Here is a 27,907-nt window from a genome sequence, read left to right on the forward strand (position 1 = left end):
CGGGCTGTTCATTCCCATCTCCAGCCCAGGAGCAAAGGCAGCCCCACACATCCCAACCCTCAGGTGCAGGAGGAGCTGAATGGGGAGAGCAGAGATGCAAATCAGTCAAAATGTTATTTAAAATAAAAAGATGCCACACTTTTAAGTTCTGTGTAAACAAGTGCATGATTTTTACTGTTTGTAGCATGGTGTTTTTGGATCAGATTATTAAGAGCTGAAGCAAAGTCTTAATTAAAAGAAAAATTTGAAAAGCTAAATAAAGCACAGGGAAATAGATCTGAGGATTTTCACTTGGCTGAGTGGTTGCATGGCAATCAGTAGTAGACAACCAAAGCAAACAAAACAAGTCAACTGTGAAGCAATTGAGCATCTAAAAAAAGTGTGGTTTAAATCTATAGAAATAAAATGAAGAAAATTTTTGCAGCTCTGGTTGAGCTTGCTAAATGGGGAAAAAAAGGGTTCCTGGCCTCTTTCTGGTTTGCAAAGCAAATTGCTTTTTTTTTATTTATTTGGGTAGAAGGGAAAGAGGTGTTTCCATTTAGGGCCTGGGGAAGGATGTGCTGTGTCTGATCAAGAGGGGATCCAGTCCTCAGGTTTAGACCTCAGCACTGCCTTAAGGTTCAAGCCATAGGTTCAGTGCTGAGGCTGTTGGATAGAGAGAAAAATCCCACCCCCCTGCCCAGCACAGCAGTGAAGAGCTGTTAAATTTCCTGCCTTGGCATTGTCATCACTCAGGTTCACTGTCCCATTTTGGTAGGGAGCCCTTCCCTAATCCCAGAACTCTGACACCCAGGCTGTCATCGCACGGGGCAGGCAGCAAGGACCACAGCGGGCCTTGGGCTTGGGACTCTTTGCTCTTGGAGGTGAAAAAATCATCTGATATCTGAGGTTTTGTGCCTGCTGGGTGAGGGGGTGGTTTTCCTTGCTTTGGTTTTTTCCTGGGTTTGCACAGAGTGCACAAGGGATGGGTTCAGTACGGCAGTGGCACTCGGAGGTTGTGTCCTGCAGAGATTCCCCAGTGTCAGCACGCAGCAAAACTTAGCACAATAAAACCAGCTCTGCCTGGAAGGCTTCTGTTATGGAATATTTACTGTTGTGCTGATAAAACAAAGCTGTTAGCTCCAGAGGAAATAATTTTCTAGGAGGGAAAAGAGTGAAATTTCATTAAGTGATTGACCAAAAATAACCCATGAAGTAGGAGTGAAGGAGAGCTCCCAATATTCATGGTGCCTACAGTACAAACAGGGACAGAATCTTGCATAATGCATGACTCTGCATTCTTCAGTACTGAACATAAACTGGAACATGAGGATTTAATGCACAGAAATCTGGAATTTCAGCAGGAATTATTGGCATAGGTAAAACCCCTCAATATTTAGCAGTTTCTATTCTATTCATGTCTCTGGATTTGAAACAAGTTCTTTTCTTGCATTTATGTTAGATATAAAGAGGTTATGTTAAATATTGAAACAGGTTATCTAGAAAGGCAGGGAATATTTGCTCACTCCAGGATTCTGAGGAATGAATTCAGCAGTTCTCCTGTCTGAAGCAGTGTAGCAGCTCTTGCCTTGGCGTGTGGAGCAGGAGCAGCTGAGCTGGCAGGTGTCCTTACAGGTTCAGAGCTTGCAAGGAAAATCTGAAGGCTTGCAACTGTGGAAAGTATTCTAGCTCAAGAGTCTGTATTCAGGATGACCCTGTGGAGAGAACATAAGGAGATATATTGATGAAAGAAAAAAAGGCAAGCAGGTCTGAGGTTAGACTGTCCCCTGAAGACCATGACAATCGAGGTCTTACTGCTCATTTCACTTCTTGGTTGCATTTCATGTCAATAAAAAGTCTTATCAGTGTGAAAGCAAATTGCTTATTTTTCCCTTTTCCATCTGTTTTGTTTCTTTATTCTCAATATTCTTCAAAATAATATTCCCAAGGATTCCCTTAGCTCAGGCATCCGGTGTCCTCACCACCTCCACTCATCGGTGCCCCCGTCAGGACCAGGCTGGGCAGTAGTAAGAGGATTTGTTGTGGGCTGCCTTTGATGTTTTCTTTTCTCTGGAAGTGTAGGGTTCATTATCAGCTTCTCCTGCTAAAGACAAGGGAAATTCAGCCATTGGCAAAACATCCAGTTTTAAAAGATGTTGCAATATTGCAATTTTTGCTGGTTCGTATCAACAGCTCTTTAGGGATTTGAAATTTCAAATGTGAAGATTGGACACCATGTGCAGACCACTGCTTTGCAGCTGGGCTATTGGAGGGCAGCAGGACAGCTGCCCATCAAAAGGGGTAAATTCTGGATTTAGGGTGCAGGAGGTGAGATGGGCTTTTCAGAAGAGGCTTAACAAACAAACAAAAATCTTTAAAATTGTGGAATATAGTTTTGAAAAAGTGTTCCCTGAAAGTCACCCTGGTGTCTTTGGTTTAATTGTAACAAAAACTGTGATTTTCTGTACTCATGCAATGCATTCATGGCATCCTCAAAAGCTGGCTGAGATGTCATGTGTGGTAAATAGGACAATCCCAGGACATTTCTGTTCCTGTTGGCAGCTGGTGGCATTGCAAGGTGTCTCCTCTGTCCAGGACAGAGCATCTGCACTCTGCTGTCATTGTCACCTCCTGGCTCCATCACCCTTGGTTTCAGGTCCTGCAGGAGGAGTTTCCATGCAGGGAAGGAACCCACCCACCCTTGGTGCCCCTGGATTTCCCATGGATTTTGTGCAGGATTCTCTGGGAATGTCACTGGTTGGGGATGGCAGCTCTGGCACCTTTGGGGCAGGCACAGAACAAACCCAACATTTTGTTGTGCTGGGCACAGCTGTTCTAGAGCCTCTGCTCTGGAAATGCAGCGTTTCTGATTCCTGCTCCCCCCTCCCTTCCCTCCATTAGCACTACATTTACAGGGCATTAGAAAGGATTATTATATCTGTGCTGTTACAGCGATTATAATTCATATATTAATCACCTATGCCACAGAAATTTATTATAAAAGGCATAGTCCAAAATCTAATGTCAGTCTGATCTGAAAGAAAATGCTTATTTTTTGTGTTTTCCTACCCTTCTTGCATGAGCTATCCTCCATTAATAACTCAGCAGTAATGAAATATATTTTAACATCACAAACAGAATTATGCAGCTTTTTATGTTAAAATCTTCTTTTAGAAACCCCAAAATCAAAACCCTCAGTGGGAAAAATGCACACTGCAAAAAATCTATGTAAGACAGTGACAAACATTGCAGAAACAATGCAGAGGTTAATAGGGAATGAAACCACTGGGAAATTTAGCTAGAATTAATTTACTGAAAATATTAAGATGTTATATTTTTATTATTATATATAATATTGCACATTTGAAAATTATCAAATTACAGAGTTTGAAGTTCATATTTGATCCTTCCACTAGAAAATATCAGCTTCCAGAAGAGTACGAAGGAGGAGGCTGCAGCCTTTATTCCTGGGTGAATTTTTAGGATAACTACCAAATATCGTCTTTGTGAGATGGCTGGAAATTTCCTTCTAAATAAATTCCCCATTTTCCAATTCGACAGATGTCCGAAACACCTTGGAGTGTTATTGTGGGGATAAGAGAAAACAAAACATGTCTCATAAGAATAATTTTTGCATTTTTTAAATCTGTTTCCATTTTATTTTACTTTAGAGAGAGACTACTTTGTCTCGTAGAGTTTTAGAGTTAGTTTCAGTGTTTAAAATCTTGTGAGTCCTTAATTTAAATATGGTATTGAAAGGGAAAGGATCCCATTTTTTCAGCCATTTTGGGGCACTCTGAGGATGGAGGGACAAGTATTTTATAAATAAGATTGAGTCTTTAGGGTGTGTCTCTGACAAATGTGGCAGTGAACTTGGAGCTTTTAAATTAAATAAGAGACCATTTAGGAATAAACTTTCATTTTTCTCCCCACAGTCTAGAACAATTTGAGAAATTTTCCATTTCACTGCTATAATTGACACGTACAGAGTGTGTGCCCTGCACATCAATAAACACGGCTTCTCAAGGGGCCGAGAGCTCCACACTGCTCAAAATAATCTCTTAAAATATTTGGGGAGAGAGTAAAAGAGGCCTTTCAGGGCAAAACCAACATTTGTCCTGAGAGCAAGGCTCTGAACTGGCTGCAGAATTGAGCTGTGTGTGCAGCAGGGCCAGCTCTGCTCACTCAGGCACACACAGAGCCCTCCAAGGGCTTTGGAAGGAGCAGCTCTGCTGGGCAGATAAATTAATATAATTTAAATTAACATAAATTACATAAATTAACAGCAGGATCACCTACAAGTTATAGAGGAGATTTGAGAATTGTATTTATTACGGGAAATGTCTGTGGTTCTGGGTGTGGTTTTGTGTGTTGGGATCTGTTTTTTCTGGTTGTTTGCACACCAGAGTTTTCCAGGCTACAGAGGACAGAAACCACTTAAGTTTTCAGGGAGCATTTTGTTTCCAGGCTGTTTAATGTGGGTTCCCAACCCAGGCTTGTATAGCACCATCCAAAATGAAGAGCTCTGTCCCATGTTTTGTTCCATCCTTTAAATCACCACTGAATACATTTCCCATTGCCTTCTGCTCTCTCGCTGAGCCCTAGCACTGCTGTTAGCTACAGCTGCATTTTTAAGTGTTTAAAGCTGCTGCTGACTGTCTAAAAGCTTCTGAAAATTGTATTTCCTTCCTTAAATTTGTGTTTCCTAGGGAAGTTTCTCTTTTCCCTTCCCATTTCTAGTGTGTGAAAAGTGTGGAACAGATAGTTTGCTTTCAGGAATGGAGGGTTGTGCACTGTAAGCACAGAGGCTTTTTGTCTCCTTCAAGTACAGACTCATTACTATCAGCTGTTACTTAGGGATGTATTTTGTCCTTCTTTCATGTGGAGAGCTCTTCACAAATTACACTGGAATTTCATACAATGGTTGAATTAGGATCCGAAGAGGAGGCAGGAGATGCCTTTTTGAAGTGGTGCTCAAATGCAGAGTAATTACATCGGTGTCTTTAGCTCCAGTTTAAGATCCACCACCATGTAACGTGTTCCCCCAGTCCTGCTTGGTTCAGGGTTTAATGTTGTTGGCTAATGAATCTCATGTGAATCTTTTTTTAGCAATATTTATTCAGCTGCTCTGTTATTAAGAGCAAATGTGTAGTAGTGGTTATTAAAATTCATCTTTCTTGCTTTTCTGCTAATTGCATAATACTAATGATGTACATCTCTGCATAATATAAAAATCTCATATTGCTTGCATCATTTGGTTTCATAAATTATTCTGCATTATGCATCATTTAATATTATTCCTGCTTTCCTCAAAATTATTATAATTTCCTTATATTCAATTTACAGCTGTGGAACAACTATTTTCATTTGGCTGTGGCTTTTATTACTCAAGATTCACTACAGCTAGAAAACTTTTCCCATGCAAAATACAACAAAATCCAGAACAAGTAAGCAAACTATATCCTTTAGCTAATATCTTTAATTTTTAGTAAAATGATAAAAAAGGTAATGATAAAAATACCTTTCCTATTCCTCTCCTCCCAGATATGGAGATATGAGACGTTTAATTGGCTTTGCTATCCGTGACATGTGGTACAAACTTGGTGAGTAGCAAACTTGAGCTTCACTGCAACTGAATCTGTCACATAATGTTTGTTCCATTGAAAAATATCTGACATGAAGTGCTTTTGTAAATATCTCTGCTATTTGAACTTAAAATATGTTTTCACTCCTGTGATTAAGCTTGCAGCCAACATAAGATACAGTTGGATTACTGCCAGGTTTGTATTTAAAAGAGAACTCACAACCTTCTCTCAGATTTCAAACATGACTGAAATCAGATCTCAGAAACCTTTTTTTGTAGGATTGACACTGGATGACTTTTCCCTGAGAAAGTTACTGCTCAGCCTGAACCTACAATTCAGCAAATTGGAGACTCAAATTTGGAATCCATTTGGGTTAAAATTCCAAAAAAGTTTTTACATTTCTCATCCAGCCAGGTTCTGCTGCTCCTCCTTTGAGAGTTTCTCATTAATTCCTTTGGGATCATCTCTTATTAACTGAACTTAGGTAGAATATTTGTTTTATCTTGGAAAATTTTTGCATCATATTGGCACTGAAAATTCACATGGCACGAATCAGAGAGGAGCATTAGACTCAGAGCACTCCTCAGTTTGGAACAAGTCTCACATTTGTTGATGAGAATTTTTTTGTCTCCTCCAAGCTTCAGGCAGCACTGAATTAATTCTGATAAGAGAGATAATTCTGCGTGGGTTTAGCAGCTGAGTTCTGTGGATGGTGTTTCTGTTACTGCTCCTGATTCTGGAAATTTTTGGAAAACCAGTAATAGTTTTCTCCTTTGTAGAAATGTTACTCCATGTGACATCACCGTGTTGTGCTCTCCTGCTGGTAGAATCTGGGAGGTTCTTAGGCTAATTTATTACTTTCTACTCTAAATGTTTATAAGGAGATGTCAAAAACTGAAAGATCAAATTCTTCACTGAAAATATCAACTCCTCTGGCATTCCTGCTTGTTCCTGGCACTGCATTCTGGCACCTTAGAAGGAGACAGTATCCATTCACATGCCCCCAGCTTTTGAGAAGAAATGAAGTGACTGATTGCAAGATTTGGCCAACACAAATAGCTTAAATGTTACTTTAAATGATTGCAACTCCTAGATGTCTTCCTAAAATTATTTGGTTTGCTCCTCAAATATTCAATTTTTGGTTTTGTTCCAGGCCAGAATAAAATTTGCTTTATTCCGGGGATGGTTGGGCCCATCTTGGAAATGACTCTTATCCCAGAAGTTGAGCTACGAAAAGCCACGATCCCAATTTTCTTTGACATGATGCTGTGTGAATATCAGAGGACAGGAGAATTCAAAAAGGTAATTACAAGTGCTCTGCTTGAAAATGCATTTAAATGTCATGTGCTCAGTATTTCTGGTAAATGTTTGTGGAGTGAGCTTTTCTGCTTGCACAAAGTGAAATCCCAAATATTAAGAACCAAAGAAACAGCAAGTGTAGGATCTCCAGAGTGACTTAGTTCAACTTAGGCAAAACTTGTTGCAATGACAGCAACAAATGGAACAGCAAAGAGGAAATCACAGGATTTTAATCCAAGTTTTCAGGATTTTCCTGGAAAAGGTTTTCAGCAGCAAGACTTACATTGAAGTCAGCCCTTCATTAAGTAGGAGGTAGAATTAAATGACCTCTAGGGATCCTCTATAATCTAAATATTTCCTTGTTCCCCTTCCTTGTGACAAAGATACTGGTAAGGTAAAACTTCCAGGTTTTAGTACAGAGTACCTGACAGGAGTAGCAGTGAATAGTTAATTATATGTTATCAGATTTATCAGGAAACTTAGCAGGAAATTCTTATCAGATAACTTTTCTAAATTGTTAATGTGATTAAAAATAATCACCGCGAAGAAATGAAATTCCTGGAGTGTTTTTGGCAGTCATTTTGAAAAGGAAAAAGAATTTTTAAGTCACTACTGTGAAATATTTTTGATTGATGGAATAGAAATTGTAATCTAAATTTCCTGCCAGTGCTCTCTGTGTCTGCCTGGGCAGTGGAGTATCCATCCCTGTCTGACATCTCCATTCTCTTGAGCTCTTTGGGCATGGACTCACCTTGTTCTGTGTTTGCACACTGCCTCCACAATAAATTATACACTGGATATTCAGCTTTGTAGTTACACAGATAATTAATTCAGAACAGTCTATGTAAGGGAAAATGACTAACAAAAAGGCATCATTTTAGGCACATGCAAATGTAAATATCTCGTATACCCAGCTATGTTTAATACTTTAAATCATTTGGGGCATTTCTGTGTCAATGAAGTGTGGAACAAATGAGCAGATGGAATTTCCATTTTGGTCTGTATTCCACAGTGCAAAGCTTTTGGTTCAAGGCCAAGATTAAAAACCACTTTGTTTCTGTGCATCTGTTCCCTCTATGTCCTGATAGTCCTATATTTGCCTTCTTAAAAATGCTTTCCTGCTCATGGCTTATACCTCATCTCTTGGGAGAGACACAGATCTGTAGAACCCAGGAATCCTGAAAACTCATCAGTCATCCTGCCTGACACCAGGAGCAGCAGCCTGGGAGAGGCCAGGCACTCCAGTGCCCACTGAATCACTTCTCCTGCCATAAAAATAAGTTTCAGGTGGTATTTTACAGTGCCAAGGAACAAGGACATTGGGTTTATTGCAGCTTAAGGAAAAGGGGGAGTTTTCATCAGATGGTACAAAATCTATCTCATAATTGAGCAGCTGAGTCTCATTGGGCTCTAATGTTCTGCTTTAGGAATTGTGATCATTTGCTCATCAAGAATCATGGGGTTTGTCCTCCTTTGCTATGGATGAGGTAATTAAGATAAAAAAAACTTGCCTCTGTAAGTTTAGCCACTCTGGTAAGTTTTTTAAAATGCATATTTTAAAGGAAAGGCACATTAAGTTTTATGTTTTAAAATTGTTACCACCTTAATTTAAAGGAGAACGTAAGTAATATGAATGGATAATTGTTGGATGCACAAACACATTAACTCCAGGATTTGGTAGTGGGCAATTTTCATTTGCAAATTGACATTTAGTAATATAAAGGATGTTTTTTTAAGCTTTAGTATAAAATTTTGAGAATGACAACATGTTATTTCAAGAGTGCCTGGGGCACTCAGGAGCCCAGAATGACATTCACTTAAAACATAATTTTGTGGAACTTTAAAAATAAATAATTTATTTCTAATCTAATCTTCTCTAATGAGAGAAGAGGGGGGAAAAAGCACAAGCAGAAACATCTTTACGAGCTGAGCCTGTACCAGCACAGGAACCAGAGCCTGTCTGGTACCTCCAACACAATTTAATAACCTTTCCCAAAATTCCAGTCTCAGTTAACATGTCCTGGTGCTGTGCTGGGACAGGGCTGTGCTCTGGGGGTACAGGGGGATGTGCTGGGGCTGGGGGCTGTTCCTGCTGTGTGCACACAACATACAGGCAGTAAGGATATGAAGTCATTGAAATTTATCAACCAAGAATTTTATTTTATTTAGCTATTTCTAGGAAATCGTCTAATCCCAGAGAAAACAAAATTCCACCTGTGGTTGTCTCAAGAATGAATTGCTCTACAAATTTATTTAATGGCTTGGAATCTGTATGTAGGTGTAGGACACCATATGATATTTTCTTGCAATCCTTTCTTCTGCTTTGCACATGTAATTTCCATTCACCCAGAGCAGTGTTACATAAACTCTTAATTTTAACTCTAATTGAAGATGTAGAGAGGGAGCCATTAATATCTACTAATTTTAGCTATTGAGGCTCTGCCTGTCATGAGCTCAGAGAGCTGGGAATCTTGGAAAGCCAATTTATTCATCTCAGTGTCTGTGGAGAGACTCAGTCCTGTAAATGGATCCCTTCCTCCTTCAAATAAAAAGAGAAGCTCATTGCTTATGTGGGACAAGCTCATTGCTCTTGTGTTGGACACACAGGGTTAAAAAAGTCCTCCAGATGCTGATAACCCTTTCCTTTCCCTGAAAGATCAGATTGTGCATTTTATTAAGATTTCCCAAAGGAAGACACACCATCAAGTGAGCAACCTCATCCTTCTTGTTCTAACTGTGATCTCAGGCCAGGAGTTAGAAAATGCTTGCTTGAAAAAACAAATAAACAAACAAACAAACAAGGAAAATTAGCTCTTTGCAGAGTAAATAAAAATATCATTTAAATAAACATGGATTTGAGTTACATTGCGGATTTAACTTGGCTTAGGAAAGATTAATTCATCTGTGTTTATATTTTTGTTCAAATAAATCATTCTGTTTGTGTTTGGTATTTTCAGTTTAGTGTCTCTCGTGGGTTCTGCCAATTGCTGGAGCCATCTGGGGAAGTTTTCTGTGTTTGCTTTCCTTTCCTGGCTGCTGTGGGGCTGGGTCAGAAATCAGTGCTGGCTGCTGCTGTGTGCTTGGCTTTCCACACCCTGTGCTAGGGGACAGACCCTGGTTCCTGTTGTTCTGAGCTCTCACAGGTGACTCAGAGTGACTGAGGTGTCCTCACAGAGCTCCTCTGGCAAAGGAGATTTACCTGCTCTAAACAGCCACATTTCTTTCTCTCAACTCTTCAAATCTGGTTGTGTGTAAGGGTTTCAGATGTGATCTCAGCAGCAGAGGCTGAGTTTCTGCAGCCTGGGGCTTCAGAGAGATCCACATGGAAAATGTGGGCGTGTTTTGTGCTTTGGTATCGAGGTGTGCTCAGAACTGGGGAGATTCCCTGGATCTATTAGAGAAGCAGGTGGGTTTAAAGCTTAAAATTGGTGCCAGTGACAATTAGGCACACTCTGTTTAAGTGAGGAGAAAGACACTTCCCAGGGCTTAATTTTGTTGCACAGAACCATTAAAACTTTATTCCATATTTCTGCCAACTTTTTTATTTGTTTTGATCCAAGCAACTGATTTTTTCTCTTCTTGCAGCTTGTTGAGAAACTGCAGGAAAGATGCTTAGGAAGAGTTTTGTTGTTCAGGTCCAGGAATGTGAAATTATTGCCTCTTTGAGAAGTAATCAATTCTCTACCTGCTGAATAAGTACTAGGAAGGATTTAAGAGGTGGATTTACCTGGTGCTCGACCTGCACTATATTCACTGATTTGTCTTACTGCAGTAAGCCCACAGAAAATGGCTGGATTGGATGTTTTTGCTCAATATTTCCTTCTTCTCAAACTGCCATGCACCTGTGTTACCCACATTAAATACTAATACACATCCTGCTTGCACATAAAAATGAATTCAGAGCCCTTTAAACTTCTATTTCAGCCAGGATGAGACAGAGCAATTTCACTTTTTTCTGTTAAGCTATTTTTCAGTGATAGCTCTTTATTCTCTAATATTAGTATAGCATGTACTGTTCAATAGACAATCTTCCATCTGTATTCTAATTACAGAGAAAGAATTAATATTGGAGCAGCAAAACCTGTGAGTAACAAAGAGGTGGAAATGGCTCCTTCCTCCCTGCCCCTTTCCAGAGCAGGCACTGCCACTGCTCTGAGCCCAGGTTTTGCTCTTGGTGTGAGCAGTGGAGAAGTTTGGCTGCTCAAGATGCTGTTTCAAAGCTCCTTGAAAGAAGCAGGAGCCACTTTAATTTCTGCCTCGAGAGTGGCTGGCAGGATCAGGCTGACCAATAGATCTGGGCTGGACACTGGAGGAACACACAGGGAAAGTTCGTCTTTTTGTTCTTGAAAAATGATGAATCATTTTTCTGGGTGGAGAGTTTGAATCATGACCTACTTGAAGGAAGTACATCTAGTAACATATTTTAATTTAGAATGTCATGTTCTTTAAAACTGAAGAAATTCTAAAAAAACATCTGAAGAGATGTGTGACCTGCTTGGAGCTCTAAGAGGAAGGACTGATTTCCTCTGTGTAGCCCTGGCTTGGCTTCAGCTCAGAGCTGAATGTTTTGATGAGGATATATTGAAATAAGGTGAAATATTTTGCATTGCAGTTATCTGGAAGTACCACATCTGAAATACTACAGCAATTCTTTGTACCATGAGAGGCTTCCAGTTCTCTGATTGGGATGATCTGGATCCCAGCCTGCCAAAACTCTCAATTACACAGAAACACTCCAGGGAGAAACAGAATTATTCATGTACTGACAACTGTGTGAAATTTTGTATCAAAGAAGGTGAAAACTTGCTGCATTAGCACAGTAATGAATTCTGTCATTTTTACAGTGGTTTTAATAATTAGATCTATGTAAAGCATCTGAGCTTTATTTCAGTGTAGATCTCCACTAATGCTCTCCCTGTGCCTCTTGATGTGTTAATGGCTTGTCAAGAACCCTGAGGTGGATCTTTCCTACCTTCTGAACAGGGTGCAGTTGTTTGCATCAGGACAAAGACTGTCTATAGCTGCAACAGACTCTGAGCTCGTGTCTCACCTGCCCAGTGCAGGGGGAGCTTTGTGAAAATCTGTGTCCAGGCTTTCAGCCCTGCTAAAAGCCCAGACCAGAATATAGCCGAGAATTTAACCTTTGGGAATATGTGGCATAATTATACAAAGGTACATTTTTGATGCCCTGTTGAAATGTGTTGACCTCTGGATAGCTGCTCAGTGTTTTGATTTTTCTTTCTTTATTAGTTTGAAAATGAAATCATTTTGAAGTTGGATCATGAGGTGGAAGGAGGACGAGGGGATGAACACTACATGCAGCTGTTTGAGTCCATGTAAGTAGTGCATGAGAATAAATAGAACAAATGCCTTCAGGATGTGTTTCTATCTTATTGTTCCCATTTCTCAGGTTGGTAACCTTACCCAAAATAGAATCTTAGCAACTTTTTCATGAAGGGACTGGAAATACCATAATGCTTCACTACACCTGGTTTGCTTTGCAGTTTTGCTCACAGAAATTATTTTCCTGGTTGCTTTTCATTGTTCTGTGCTTCTGCTAAATTATGAAGAAGTTATACCTAACCTGCATTTTTACATATCTAGATTGGTCTCCAAGAGATTATTCAGACAAGTCTGAATTTAAATAAGGCTTTGTGATGTCATGTTTTACTTCCTCAAATCTTGCTGCCCTGTGTGGGTTGTATCTCTGGGTAGGGGTAGCAGTCTTTGCAAAGTCACATCTCTCATCAGATGAACCATGAAAGCTTTGGGTACACACATGGGGGACATAAAGAGTGATTTATTCTGTTTCTTTTTTCAGCAGCTTTTATCAAATTTGAATGTTTCTGTCTAGTTTCCTTCAGGATTTCCCTAAGGGTAAACAACCCCAGTGTTTTAGTTTATCATACAGAATGTTTTCTGGACATTCCTAAAATGTCTCCATCTGGTTTGAAACACTGCATTGCCTTAAAGCTGGAGAGAGTGTTCAAACTGAGACTTTATCTATGCAAAAAGCAAAACTTTCCTCAGATCTTGTGTATGTGACCCTTTGAAGTTCACTCTTTCTGAGCTGTGTAACATTATTTGCTTGCCTTGTTTGCACTTTGCTCTTTCATTCCAGTGCTTTTCTTGGAAAGTGGCACTATCCAGTTAAAGCCCATCTTTCAGCAGTGCAGTCAAGGAGTGTCATCAAACACAGTGCAGAGCTTTTCATCTCCTGCCTTTGCAAGGCCCCCTTCTCGCTCTGACAAATCTGCCTTTTCCCCTCGGTACTGTCCCACTTTCTAGAAAGCCTCAAGTTCAAAGTTTCCACATTTCTAAAGATGACAATTCATCTTATCTCCAGATTTTGTTGAATGGCACCTGTAGATGGAGTGTTGAAGCAGAGGCTGTGACCTGCCTGGTAGGAGCTGTTCTCTTGGTTCAAGCCTTCCTGCATTTACACCTTTCAAAGCAGGGATCCCAAGCCTCTGTCCCCAAATCCCTGTTCCAGCTGGAAGGAGACCCAGTTAAATTTGCCTCCTCATTTATTCATTTGTTCATTTTTCATCAGCTGATCTCCTAGAACTGGCTGCACTCCTGCACAGTTCCAGGTGCCACCTGAAGGCAGATATTCAGCATCACTCAGTGTTTGCTGTGTCTGCTCACCTCTGCAACCAACATTGCCCACACTGGTGCTTGCTGGGAGTTTCTCCATGCCCATAATAATGAACTAAACACATTCAGCAGAAGTTTAATTAAGCACTGCCTTGCATTTGTCTCTAGACCTGAATGAGTGTGGCCCATGAGGGGAGGTGACCTGTCCCAGACAGTGCCCAGGGGATGTGGGACAGGTGAGAGGTTGTTCTCAACAGGCAGAGTAGACAAAGCTGCCCTGCCTGGGGAAATGCAGGAGAATCAGTGCAGCTCCATGAACACAATTTGTGCCATTCCACTTGTCCTCAGGCTCAGAATCTGAGTTCTGGCATGTTTTAGTTCCTATACAGGCACAACAGGAAATGGCACTTGGCAGCTTTCCAGTTCCCCATGCCATGCTGTTGTTTTTTTTCCAGCTTTATTGCAAATATTTTTTTTATTTAAAATTTTCTATTTTTTTCAAGCTCTGTTTAAAAATTCAAAGGTTTCTTGCTCCCTCCTGGGGGTAAAAAAATCTTCTGAAGTTTTGTGATCCTTTTTATTGGGATTACGGTATAAAGCTGAGCAATACAACTTTTTGAATCTTGCCTCAAGAGACAGGAATTCTTCTTTCCTGTTCTTTTTGTAGTTCTTTATGTGGCCTCTGGTTCACCTTTCTTTAGTGACTGAAGTTATGTATGTATTTGGGTGAGACCCAGCAATAGCTTGTGGTTTATGTCAATGTTTTTCTGCTTGTATTGGGAAGAAATGTGATGTCTTGGTGTTCATTGTGCAGTCAGGGAACGTTCACAGCTCTGCCTTGTTTGCTGTTACTCCGAGGGAACCTGTGGCAGAAATCCATAATTGTCACTTGAATGGTGGCTGTACTTTCTTCATTAGCATCTCACACTGTTTCTGCTGCTTGTAGCTGTAAAATAACACCATGTTCCTGTATAATATTCCACACTCCTATGTGTTTCTGAGGCTTTCTTACTTTCTTTCCCACAAACATCTTTTAATGTGCTCCAGCCTTTTCTGTCACTTGTCAGCTCTTCAGCCCCTTTAGTGTTTCCATTCCATTTGCAGTGTATTTTATAAGCCATGAGTCAGTTTTTGATTTAAATATTTCACTTTCAGACCAGTCAGACAAGAGCAATTGGAGTATTTTTGTTTTATCTGCTGGCCTCTGCCCCTCCTACCTTAGAAAATATAAATGTTCTTTCAGACATCCACATACACTTTCCCTCTGTGTCAGGACTCCACTGGAGCTGCCCAATCCAAGGAATAAACTTTAGATTCTGCTTTTATTTTCCTTGAGTTGGAACTTTATTCCTGGGTATTCTGCAGAGGTTCCATTCTAGGCTAGAGCTTCGAGGATTTCTTTGCAGCTAAAGTCAATATGAATATGTATTTTCTGAAGAAGGTTCAAATAATTATGAGAAGTAAAAAAAATTGTTTTGCTGTTAATTAAAACAGTATATTTTTTAATTAGAGTTTAAAAAAATATTGTGACTAATGATCACTAATAATTTATTTATTTTTTACCTGGGTGTCTGGAAAACAATGATGTAGAGCTCAATTGATAATTGAGCACTAAGAGGTCAGAACCTTCCCAGCTACCAACACAAAGCAGGACTGCCTTGGGGAAAATTAACTGTATCTGTGCCTGACCCAATGCTTGTGTCTATAATTATATATGTGAAAATATATATATGTATGTATGTGTGTATATAAGTATATATTATACATAAAAAACACAGTTTGTCAGAGACATCCCAATGGAAAACCTGAATGTTAAGTAGAGGAAACAAAAGAAAAGCAAAGAAAGAAATAATTTCTCATAAGCAAAGAAAGAAAATTCTCCTTAACGAGATGCAGGTAATCAGTTAATGATGTTTAAACAGTTAAATGTTATAAAGCCCAGACAGTAAAGTGAAATCTCTACTCCTAAATCATTTCAGCACTTTTTAGAAACAGTATATGCTAATGTTTTGCTAATGTAAAATGAAACTGATGATGCCAAAATATGAATTTCCCTTTTCTGTATTTTTATCAAAAGAGATCAAGCCGCTCTTTTCAGTCTGCAGAAAGCTGATTGGTTTTGCTTATTTCTCAAAGTAAAATTACTCTGGTGATGTCTTTTTTGAGCTAAAATTGTAATTTTTGTTCATTTGAACTTTTACTCACGTGTAACAGTAAAAAGAGAAGGAAAGCATTTTTGTGTTTTATGCTGAGAAAAGGAAGGTGCAAAGTTTATTGCAATAGTGTGATATTTCAGACTTGACTTTGTGATAGCAGAAGCAGATTTCTCTGTCCTGAAGTTTTGGGCACATACTTGAATTCAAAATTGTTTTCAGACAGGAAAAGTAAATGTTTCTTTTATTCATTTTCCTTTTTATTTATATGCCATCTGTCATCTGAATATCTAAATTACCAGCTCACAGAGGGAATTTCCAGTGCATTCTGCCGTTGATTTAGGCCTAATTCGGAATTTGCCATCAGCATTGTAGCAATATTTCTGTATTTGCAGCCTTACAGAGTGTGCCAGGCAGCACCCTGGCATTTCCAGCCTGGTGGAAAGCTTTGTGAGCCTGGTGAAAGGGCTCCTGGAGAGGCTGCTGGATTATCGTGCTGTGATGAGCGACGAGAACAAGGACAACCGCATGAGCTGCACCGTCAACCTGCTGGTACGTTCTCTGCTGGACTCTGGGGTGAGAGGGGAGGGCATTAGAGTCCATTTATTAAACATGAAGGTAAATCTTCCTGGGGGAAGGAGTGGGTGACAATGTTCTGGAGTGATTTAAACTCTGGGGTAAGAGATTTTTGTATCCCTTTGCATGGATATATGAGCAAGTCTGAAAGCAGCGCTCACCCATTTGTCACTTGGTTTGTATCCTTTATCCACTTGGATTCTGTGGATAAATAATGAAGTTTGCTGCTCATGTACCTGTACCTATTGGCAGACTTAATGGGACAGTGGGTTCCTGACAGAGTCAAGCTGTGATGAGGAGCTGACCCACTTGCTGCTTCAGCATCTCAATTGTTAGATTTTTCAGTGTGGGCAGGAAAGCTGCAAGGCACCTTTGCAGTCGGGTGCCAAGAGGTCTGAGGCTCTGACCTTGTCCTAGGCCACTCTGTCTTCTTTTCTGTTCCTGTTTTGTAGTGAGGATATCACATTCTCCCTCCAGGAAATTCCTCACAGCTGAGGAGGAGCCTCTGCCACTTTTAAATATTACACACTCTGTTCCTCAGTAATCACTGTCCAATTTCTGCAGCTCCTCAAGAGACCATTCTTGTCATACATTTTGCACAGCCTTAGCAATATGCATTCCTGCAAACATGTTATGGTGACAAAAAATGAGCTTTATTCCTGGAACTGGCCCCTTTCGAGGTATTGCACAACAATGCTCCATAACTACATCTGCTTCAATACATACCAGCTTCCACCAAGTGTAGCTGGAGCATGTGTTTTATTCTGTTAATGAATTTGGATTACCATATTTTCCTCTTCTCCAATAGAAAAAGCTTCAGTAATGATCCTATTATGAACTAGGAGAAATATATGTATGTATAAAACCATACATATAACTAATAAAAATATTAATTGAAGTAGGTCCAGGTTTAAACTTCAGATAGTCTGTAAATAATCTACTTTTCATGCTTTCTATGCTTTCTAACTACCAAGAAAAGCAAAACCTCAGTCTATGTATACATATATATATAGAATTTTATTAAAGGGCATTAACTTTAAATATTTGTGTCCCTAGAATTTCTACAAGAACATTAACCGTGAAGAGATGTACATCAGGTATGGCAACCATTCTATTGGATCTCTTTTGGAGAAGGCATTTAATATTGTTTTGTGAGTTCTGGTTTTATTATTGTGCTTGGATTTCTGTATTTATTGTTACTTTACCATCCCAAATGGCTCTGTGGCAGCCCTGGCCTCATCTGCATTCTCACTCTGTTGTTAGCTTAGCCTTCAGCAACTGGGAGTCTGTGCTATGTATTCAGCAGCAGCATTTCTTTCCACAAGAATTAACTTTAAATTGATCAAATCACTCAACATTCATTGTCTATAGTTAAAAATTAAGAAAGTGCTGATAGATTTGGGGTTTCAGGGAGGGTGTATCACACATTTAGGATGGCAGAAAAAACATTCTGGTTTTGTGGAATGGCCCAGTCTGCTTAGTCTCCTTCAATAAGCAACACTCCATGGGCAGGGTTACAGCTGAGGCATTTTCTGTAGGGACTGCAGCTACACAGGTAAATTCCTGCAGATGTGCCATGGCCTCTTCCTGTCTCCAATGGCAAACTTCTGCAGATGTGCCATGGCCTCTTGCTGCCTCCAATGGCAAATTCCTGCAGATGTGCCATGGCCTCTTGCACTCTCCAAGAGTTCTGCATGTGGGCTGCAGCAAACCTTGCTGCTTCAAAAGCTCTGTTTCCTGCCTGTCCTCTCTTGCAAGATCTGCAGAATAAAGCCCAGAGCCCCAGCTGAAATGAGCCCTGGGGGTGATTTAGAGCTCACCCTGGAGCTGTGAGTGGGAGCGGCCAGGGGAACAACGCTCCCTCTGTGGGCATTGCTGGGGGGAGAACTTTCTGTTGGGCTGGCAGCTGGGGATGGGAGTGCCTTGGACTGCCACAGCAAGCTGTCAGAGCCCCTGTGGCTCAAAACTCCTGGTATGAGTTAGAGGAAGGGATGCAGTTTTCTCCCTGGCTGCTGTAGACACAGCTTGAGCCCCGTGGTGGGCAGTGACCGTGCTGGAAGCAGCAACGCTGCCATGGGGATCAAGGAGAACATTCACCTGAGAACAGCTCTTCTGTCCCCAGCAGCTCCTGCCTTGTACAGGGACTGCTTTGCCTTTCTGGGCTGGTATTTTCTCCTTTCTGCTTCCTCCTGTTACCTGCTGTGGTTGCCTCTGTGTACGTGAAGAACGTGTGCCTGCAAGCGAGAGGTGCTGCACGCCAAGGAAACTGAGGCACCCTGCAGGGATATTGGGCTTGGAGGTCTCCCTTGGACCTGGAGTGCAGCAATTCCTCCTCTCTGAGGAGGAGCTGACTGCAGCTCCCTGGAGGAGGATGACTCTTCCTCCTCCTCTCGAGCACAAAGTTTCAGCACACAAAAAGAACACAGCAAAGTGGGAACAGCCAACCAGAGCTTCAACCCCCTCTTGGTGTCCTTGAATTCTCTTTGGGGAGTCACAGTGTGACATCCACGGAGTTTCCTGTTATCTGGAACATTCTGACACTCAGTATTCCAGTCGTGTCAGTCTCCAGTCTAATCCTTGCTGTCTCCTCTATCAGGTATTTGTATAAATTGCGAGATCTTCATTTAGATTGTGAGAATTACACAGAAGCAGCATATACCCTTCTACTCCATACGTGGCTCCTGAAGGTTAGATTTTCTAAACTCAATATATAATTAAGCTTTTGCAAATTTCAATTTGATATTCTTAACTGAATGTCTTAATCTCTGAGTTATTTTCCACAGGGGTATTCAAGATTCTTGTTAGAAATACTGCAGTAGGTCATACAAAATTAACTGTTGAAGTTATATTTCCAGTAGGTGATTAAAAGCCATATACTGCTGAAACTAAATATGGTAGAAAAATAGTTTTCTTTCCAGTGAGAACATGGTGTACAAGTGTAGTTTTCATTTTGGTAATTTCTTACTATCCTAAACATAACAGTTATGAAAATTAAACACAGTTCCAGCTATCACTAAGGGAGATCTAATTTTTAATTTAAATAAAATGGATTACATAACCAAGTTGGCTTGCTTTAGTAGCTGGTAATTAATTATCTTGCACAATAACTATTGTTCATTATCAGTGTAACAGACGGTATCACTTAAAATGGGCAGTAAGATCTATTTCCACTACAAGGACACATTCCAAATTTAAATGTTCTTCTGCAAAAATCTGATATTTCTTATGGAATTTACTTTAGTACAGAACTATATAAATTTTTGCTATTCTGCTTAAACTTCATTTTGATTTTCTGTGATCCTACAAATACGAGATATATTGTCTGTATTGGTATAGACAAAGATAACAGTATATAAAATATTTTAATACAAAAAATCTAACTCAAGTCAGTCAAGATGATACCACTCTAAAAAAAAAGAACTCATTTTCTCACGTGGATTTTTATATAAAATTTGTAAGTGGGGCAAGGATGGGCAGGCATAACATTTTATAATATTTTTTAAAATATTCTGCCTAGTGCTGGTTATCACATGAAATACACCATTTGTCTGAAGAGGCAGTGAAAGCAATCACTGCACCTTTCCCAGTTTGTCTGTGGATGGGTAAAAAAGACCTGGGAACAAAACACTAAGAAGAGCCCAGGGGACCAGACCTCGTGGGAGGGGGGACTTTGATGTGGAACATTGAACTGGAAAATTGTTTTTGATGTGTTCTCATCCTCAGTGGTCGGATGAGCCGTGTGCACCCCAAGTTATGTCAACAGAGTTCCAGTGCTCACAGACCTACAGACACCTGAAAGAGAATTTGTATGAAAAGATCATAGAATACTTTGACAAAGGAAAGGTAGGTCTGGAGAGTTCTTCCCCTCCAAACCTCTCTGCTGTGCTACTCTGAATACTCGTGTTTAATGAATGTGCCCTGTATAAAACATTTGTGAGGAAAAGCTGCTTTGAAATGTGGGTCAAGCAAAAATTGTGTCCTGGAGGCTTATTCCCAGAGCATATCCATTCTATAGGAATATGTTGTTTCCATGACCTCATTCACAGAGAAAGAGGGCTAATGTCTCAGCACATCGTCACAAGCATCTGTCAGGCACCATGAAACACAATAAAATATGGTGAATCTTCTTCCCCTTACAAAGAAAAGAGCATGGACTACACAGATTCCATTTCTAAACCACTTGGCCCTTATCTCAAAAAATCCAGATGGTTCAAAATAGACATATTTATTTCAGAGAGGACTGAGAATTATATCCTGAACTTAAAATGTAGTAGATTGATGCTCACTACCTCAGTTTAGTTCAATTTAAGACAAAAAAAAATGTTAATAAAATTACCTGTCAGTGCAATGGAATTAGAGCTGAGAATTTTGGAAATAAAGCAAAGGACTAGAAAGCAGGAAGAAACTCTGCAGTGCCATATAATGAATCCCATGACCCAATATGACCTTTAAGTCATTATGTCTTGTTCAGACATAGCCAGAGGTATAAAGGGGGAAGGCAATTCTTTACTACTTCGTGCAAAAGAGGCTCTTCCTATAATTCACAAGGTAGAAAGCTTCAGCTTCTCAGGTTTTCTGTTGGCATCTGCAGTAACTGCAGTGCAGCAGTGCCCACCCAGTGCCCCAGGAGAACCAAACCCTCCCAGCTCCTGCTCTGCAGCACCCAGCGCTCAGGCTCAGCCACCAGGGTCAGGAGCACCTGGCCAAAGAGCACCTGGCAGCACGTGAGAACAGCCTGATGTGTGACTGCCAGTGCCAGATTCTGCTCAGGGACCCCATTGTCTCTTCTTTCTGAATAGCTGAGGAGCCAGAATTTGAGAAATATCCTCAGGAGAGGGAGCTTTTTCCTGCTTTAAATCCACTTTTGTGAAGTGCCCACAGCAGATGAGAAAAGCAGTCCTGGTCTTTCAGTGCCACTCATTGTCACAGGCAGCTGTTAAGTTGTGTGGAAAGGACGAAGCTGCTACTCTGGGCAAGTGGAAATTTAAGACTTGTAGTTATTTAACTGAGGAGGAGAGCTCTCATAGACAAGGCTCCCTGTGATTATGGATGTTGCAGGATATTTTGTTAAATGGTGTGTGTTTTAAGGACAGACAGGTGTCAGTCCCCTCATAAACTGCTCTGTGCTTGGGGTATGTTCTGAATGCCATCACCTCAGTGATTTAATCTTTCTTTTTCTTTAATGTATCTGAAAGGTTAGATGATTTTTTTTTTTAAATGTTACTCTAATAATAAAGTAGGTTTACTTATTCCTTACTGTAATGAATCATAAAACACTTTTATTTTTTAACATTAATCTGCTTTCCTTAAGTTTATGATTGCCCTGAGTCTTCCACTCTAAATGTGCAGTTAATAAATGACTGCACTTTAAAGACAGCATAATCAATAAAACTGCAGTTAAACTCTGATGCATTGAAAACTTGTTTGTTAGTACTGGATTTACTTTTTGAACGTGTGGTTGCATTGCAGATGTGGGAAGAAGCCATATCTTTATGCAAAGAACTTGCAGAGCAATATGAAAAGGAGGTTTTTGACTATGAACTTCTAAGTCAAAACTTGGTAAGACTATATACAGATCTTCAAATTATTGCAGTCACAGAAATTAGTGCTTTTCAGCTATCAAACAGCAGAGCTGCCTTTTAGCTTATGGTCTAAAATTGATTTTTAATTCATTTGTTGAAGAGTTCCTGTTTCACTGCAGCAATCCAGTGGTAAAGGTTCATAAATAACTGTTGGCTAAAGTTGAATGAACATCTGTTTATTGAGGTATTTTGAAATGTCTGAAGATGAAATAAACATGTTCTCACCTAGGGAAATTTAAAGGCCATGTTTTGAAGCCTCTGTACTGCCCTAGGGTAGAAAGAACACCTGGATGAACTTTTCCCAATAAATTTTTCTTTCAATTTTAGCAGCGTGGATCTTGACAAGCCTGAATAATTCTGTCCTAATTGGGACTGTGGAAATATTACAGCATAATGAATTAGAACTAGGTCCAAAGGATAGAAGGAAAATTTTGAAGGAAAATAAAATATTCAGTTATTTGTTTTCATTGAAATTGAATTAATCCAAAAAGGAACCCACCCCCCACAAATGTATTTTTTTCTACTCCCAATATTTCATGTCTGTATGATTTTTAACAAATGTTTAGGGCTCATTCAATAGATATCCCTGAATCCTCCTCAAAAAAAAAAACCCCAAAACAGCTGTGGGAATTGAAACATGATGTTCTGAAATGGTGCTGTGTATAAAGAAATCTTCTTCTGTTCTGTTTTTATCATGAATTAAAGGACATTTTTGCCAGTTTAAGTTGCAGTGCAGATCTCACAGATATGACACCTTGATGACACTTGGTATTTTATGGATGAACTTGTTCTAAGCCCATTACATGGTTTGTATCCTTAATAAGAGTCTACAGTAAAAAATGGAGTTGATCCCATACCTCGGGAAACATTTGAGGCAGGGACTTTTTCCAAATGTATTATTTCAGTAATGTTATCAGTGGCCAGGATGACTTTGGTGTTTGCTTTTCTCCTAAGTGAAGGGTAAACCCAATTCTGAGGTCAAATATTAACACTGAAGTCCATTTTGCTGTGTATTATATTTGCATATAAATGTAAAGTGTTTAATGTCCCCCTGCAGCGTCCTGTGTGAAAACTGATTATTGCTGTAGCTCATCAGCTCTTGCATGTGTAGTAGAGGTTAAAAATGCATAGATAAAACCCCCAAACACAAGTAATTACAGTTGGTTTTGCTTTCAGATCCAGCAAGCAAAGTTCTATGAAAACATCATGAAAATTCTGAGGCCTAAACCAGACTATTTTGCTGTTGGATATTATGGCCAAGGATTCCCAACATTTCTAAGGGTAAACTTGATTAATTCTTAATTTTTCATCTATTTTCATTCTTCTTCTGTTTTCCTGTTTTCCTCATGATTAATGTCCAGATTCCTTTTTTTTACCTCTAATATGCTTTGAGCTGACATGTTCATTGTACTGCTCTGAGTTTTCTTTCCTGAACAGCAACAGTCCCTACTTTAGGACAGCTGTGGTAAGTTTGAACTGGTTTTATTCAAATACGATGAATCTACTCTCTTTTCTTTACTTTTCTCTGGTTTTCACTTCCATGAGGGAAATCCAGACTCCAAAGGGTCTGGTTTTACAAAGAAACCTAACAAACTTAGGAAGTGCTGCACAACTAGATTGTACTGTAGTTTTTTAAAAGGTCATTGTTTTAACCACAGTAGTGCATGACTTCAGAGCATACAGATAACCTAAATATTTTATATTTCTTACTACTAAAACCCTCTCTTACATACAACAATTAATAGGGAGGCTTTTTTCACACTTGGAAAGCAATGAGAGCTCCTACTTCCCAAGTTTAAAGGCCAAAGCTGCCCTGAGAACATTGGGGAAACAGTGAAATGATAGGTGGGTGTTAAACCAGAGTTATTGTTTCTGAATAACAAAACCTTGAGTGCAGAGTCTCTGGAGAGTCAGAGCTGCTTTCCAGCACCTGGTTAAGAGGGTGCTTGGTTTTAGAGCTGATTAATACTCAGAAAACAGAAACACCCATTCCAAAACCTGGACCCTGCTGCGTCTTTGCACCAAACACCATGAAAATACAACTCCTGGCCAGGCAGTAACTCCTCATTCCTTGCAGAACAAAGTGTTCATCTACCGTGGCAAGGAGTATGAGAGGAGGGAGGATTTCCAGGCACAGCTGATGAGCCAGTTCCCCAGTGCTGAGAAGATGAACACGACTGCAGCGCCCGGAGAGGATGTGAGGAACTCTCCTGGTCAACGTATCCTCGGACACGTGGGGGATCGAAGAGGGAAGGAGGGTTGGGAAGATTTGTTCTTAACATGAGTTTATCTGTGTGAAACCAGAATTTCCTGAGAAGGTTGAAAGGTTACTGACGTGGCAGCTCAGTTTGCAGTTTGCACGTCCTCCATGTCTTTTCTGGTTTGTTCCTAAGAGAGCTCCTGTTTTTCTGGCAGTTCTAAGGAGTCTGTCTGTTTCATTAGTCATAGAAACATTTGGGTTGGAAAAAACCTTTGAGTCCAACCTTTAAACTTGTTCACCCATGTTCCCAAGTGCCACATCTGCATGTCTCTGAAACCCCTCCAGGGACGGTGACTCAACCACTTCCCTGGGCAGGCTGTGCTAGGGCTTGACGGCCCTTCAGGGAAGAAAATTCATTGTAGTTCATACATGGTTTAAGTTTATTTTCTTCAAATGGCAAAACCAAGTGTCACACACTTGAAGAGACACGGTTTAAAGCAGCAAATTTTCTGTTACCTCAAATTCATAGCTGTTGTGTCTTGATATTAAATTCATGCCTTCCTTGAGCTGACTGCTCTGACTGGCACCACACTTCAGTGTCACCTCCATTTCTTGGCAACATGAACACGTCTCAGGTTCCTCAGAAATTTTCTCAGGAAAATTAACTTACAAATGTTGTTAACCAACTTTTAGAATGGCCTCAATTTTTCTTGGTTAGAATAACTCTGATTATCTTTTTCTTCTGATTTGAGTCATTACTGACTGAGCAGATATGAGATCACCTCATTGGATCAGACATTTGTTTTTACATGCTGATTTTCCTTTATTAATTTTCAAGGTAGTGTTGTAACACTTCACAGACTCTTGAGAATTTTTTGGTGGAACTTCCTGGAGGAGAAATGGAATACTTTCTTTTCACACTGTTGGGACTGAAGTGGGATTATTACAGGCTTGTCTAAAATAGTACATTAAGCTTGAAAGCCAGGCTCTCCCAAGTCTGTGTTGCCTCTTAACTAATTAATTTTTTTTGGAGAACACATGCTTCAGTCCTTAAGGTAGAATTTGTTCATCTATTTGCAAGGAACAGGAGATAGGCACTACTTCTGCAATTCTGCAAAAGGATCTAACCAGAGGGCATGACTTTCAAACACACTGAAATATGTAAGGATGTGACATATTTACTTGCAGTATTCAGATTTTAAAAACAGCTCTTCTATAGAAAAAGGAAATCTCAAGTAAAAGGGCTGTTCAGTTACAGATTTCAAAATGAAATGTTAACCATCATGACTTTATGCATGCCTAAAGCTACACAGTGAAACTGTTAACATCAGATGTGGTTGATGTTATTTTTGTAAGTTGCCTGAGCTTAAAAATTTAATGAATGAGTCAGTGTGATAAATTCAGCTGCAGATATTCAAGCTCAGGAAATAATAAAAATATGCAGTTCAGAATTAATATGTCTTCACTGGTTACTACTGGCAGATTTTTCCTTTTTTGGCCAAGGAAACTCCAGAAATGAAACCCTGAACACTTCAGATTTCTCCTCAGAAAATGTCTTTTTTTATTATTATTTTTATTTCTCCTGCAGCCTATGGTATTTCATATTAATAGTTAATAACATGCCCTTAACTTTCACAATTTCAGATATCCAATGTTTTACAGTGCAGCCAGTCCTGGAGGAGCAGCCTAGATTCAAAAATAAGGCAGTGCCTGATCAAATAATAAAGTAAGTGAATTTCTGTAGTAGATAGTATAATGAAAATCACTCCATACTCCTAAACTGACAATTATTTTGTGAATTCAGTCATTTGCCAATGAATCTTGGAGTTTTTGTTGTCCTCATTTACTGACTTATGTATTCATAGAATCAGAGAACAGTTTGTGAGGGAAAGGACCTTCACAGGCCACCCAGTCCAACCCCCCAGGGACTTTGCTCAGAGCTCCATCCTCAATCTGTCCTGGATATCCCCAGGAATTCCATGAAAGAGCCTGCACCCATCTGCCACTGAAGAAATAACTCATGGATGCAGGGCAGGGAGGTGGAATCTGTGCTTTGTGTCCAAGTTACCGAGTTTTCAACACAGCTTCTCAGCCAAGGGGTGGAGAGAGGGCTCTTGGAGGGGACTGGCAGTGTGAGGGTGGTTGAATGAAGGCTCTTCAATGATAGAATCTGGTTGTATCTTGTCTGGTCCAGTGCAGAATACACAGTGGCAGAATGGTTTCTGCTGGTGCTGTGCAGTATGGGTTTTGTAACAAAATAAAGGAAATTAATTGACCAAAGTTTTGAGACCAGACTGACCAAGAGCTGCTTCCAAACCAGTTGTGCCCTTGGTCTGCAGCTCTCTCTGTGGAATCTTTACTGAAGCAGCAACTGACTCAGAGTGGAAAAATATGAATCACCTCCCACATACACCAAAGTAAATAAAGCAGATACAAGCACAAGTTTTGTGTGACAGGACTTTAAAATAAACAAATAAACAAACACAGACCAAAAAACAACCCAACCCCAAAAATTGTTGTTCTAATTTCGACTTGATGCATTTTAAAATCAGTAACTTGAAGGCAGATGATAAATGTGGTCCTGTTGGAGCAGATTTCGGTGTAGAGACAGCCACACTTCAAACTGCTCCAGTTTATGTAGCAAAGTGTTCCATGTAAAGCACAATCTCTGCTCACAGGGGAGATTTTGTAATGGTTTGTCTCAGCTGCAGAATTCAACCAAACTGCAGATTACATCTGGGCTTAAAGATTTACTTTTATGAGTTTACTTTATTGGGCATTTAATTGTTTGTTACATTACGTGGTGACAATGCATTTATTCTATCAAAGAGCTTCAAAATATCTGTCCTTTCAGATGGAACTGCATAAAGGGATCTGACACAGTGTGGCAGTATTTTCCAGTTACTTTTCTTTACTAATGAAGAAATTCTTAGCAGTTTGGATCAGAAATCATCATTTCCAATGAACTAACATACCATGGTTTGCTTAACTCAGATGTTTCCATTTGTTCTTCTGGGCTTTCAAAACATGGTTCAGTTTTACTGGAAGAGATTTCTGAGATTTATTTTTTTTTTCTGCAAAATTAGCTTTTACTTAACAAGGGTTTAAATTTAATTGATCTTTAAAACAAATCCTAAAAACACAAAGGAGAGATTTTTCTGTGGACAGCAAAATGCTTAGCCAAACCTCTGCAGCCCCAGTGCTAAAAGCCAAATGGTGCAAATTTAGTGGAAAGATGTGCTCATGATGGAGAATGAAACATTAACTCAATAGAACAGACCATGACATGAATTTGCAAAGGATTCTTTTATTATTATTATTATTATTATTATTATTATTATTATTGTTGTTGTTGTTGTTGTTGTTATTGTTATTGTTATTATTATCATTATCCTTATCATTACTATACATTACTATTCTAAATTTTATTATTATTATACATTATATTATTAATAATATTAATATTAATATTAATATTAACTTACTGGTGTAGCCCTCTACAAGCACTTCTATACATTCTATTATCTATCTCAAGAAATTCTTATTCATGGCTTCAGCTGTTTAATTTGTTGAATGTTGTTCAGCATTTTGAGCAGGATTTCTGGACAAGATTAAACTGCTTTGTCATGTGCCATGTTCCACTCCAGGTGAAAATCCCTGCTCTGCTCAGTCAGTCAGAATGAAAGAGACTCCTCTCCTAAACCAGGATAAAGCTGGCAAGCAGGGCACGTGGCACAGCAAGAGAGGAAAAATCTCTTCTGGTCCTCCTGTAGATTTGAACATTAATCTGGAAGTTCTGGAATTTTTATACCTGGGAAATACACCCAGTCACAAGCTGAAGTTTAATGCTTGTAAAATACTGTGTGTTGACCCTGATTTATAGATAAAGTAGCTGCCTCCTGAGTTTCCAGTAAAATCCTTTTTTTCTGAGCAGTA

The 27,907-nt window shown here is 39.6% G+C and overlaps 1 protein-coding gene across 1 annotated transcript in view; it reads left to right on the forward strand.

Annotated features, from left to right (window-relative positions):
• DOCK2 (dedicator of cytokinesis 2) overlaps nt 1-27,907 on the forward strand; it is a 156,287-nt gene that overhangs the window by 113,864 nt on the left and 14,516 nt on the right. The window contains exons 31-42 of the mRNA XM_058849002.1: nt 5,326-5,426; nt 5,524-5,582; nt 6,718-6,866; nt 12,114-12,199; nt 16,009-16,165; nt 17,246-17,286; nt 18,786-18,876; nt 19,913-20,032; nt 21,659-21,748; nt 22,948-23,052; nt 23,849-23,990; nt 25,616-25,697. Of these exons, the coding sequence (XP_058704985.1) occupies nt 5,326-5,426; nt 5,524-5,582; nt 6,718-6,866; nt 12,114-12,199; nt 16,009-16,165; nt 17,246-17,286; nt 18,786-18,876; nt 19,913-20,032; nt 21,659-21,748; nt 22,948-23,052; nt 23,849-23,990; nt 25,616-25,697 (1,223 nt within the window). The remainder of the gene's footprint in view (nt 1-5,325; nt 5,427-5,523; nt 5,583-6,717; nt 6,867-12,113; nt 12,200-16,008; nt 16,166-17,245; nt 17,287-18,785; nt 18,877-19,912; nt 20,033-21,658; nt 21,749-22,947; nt 23,053-23,848; nt 23,991-25,615; nt 25,698-27,907) is intronic.

The sequence above is a fragment of the Poecile atricapillus genome, chromosome 13, assembly GCF_030490865.1.
Source record: "Poecile atricapillus isolate bPoeAtr1 chromosome 13, bPoeAtr1.hap1, whole genome shotgun sequence".
NCBI classification, from domain to species: Eukaryota; Metazoa; Chordata; class Aves; order Passeriformes; family Paridae; genus Poecile; species Poecile atricapillus.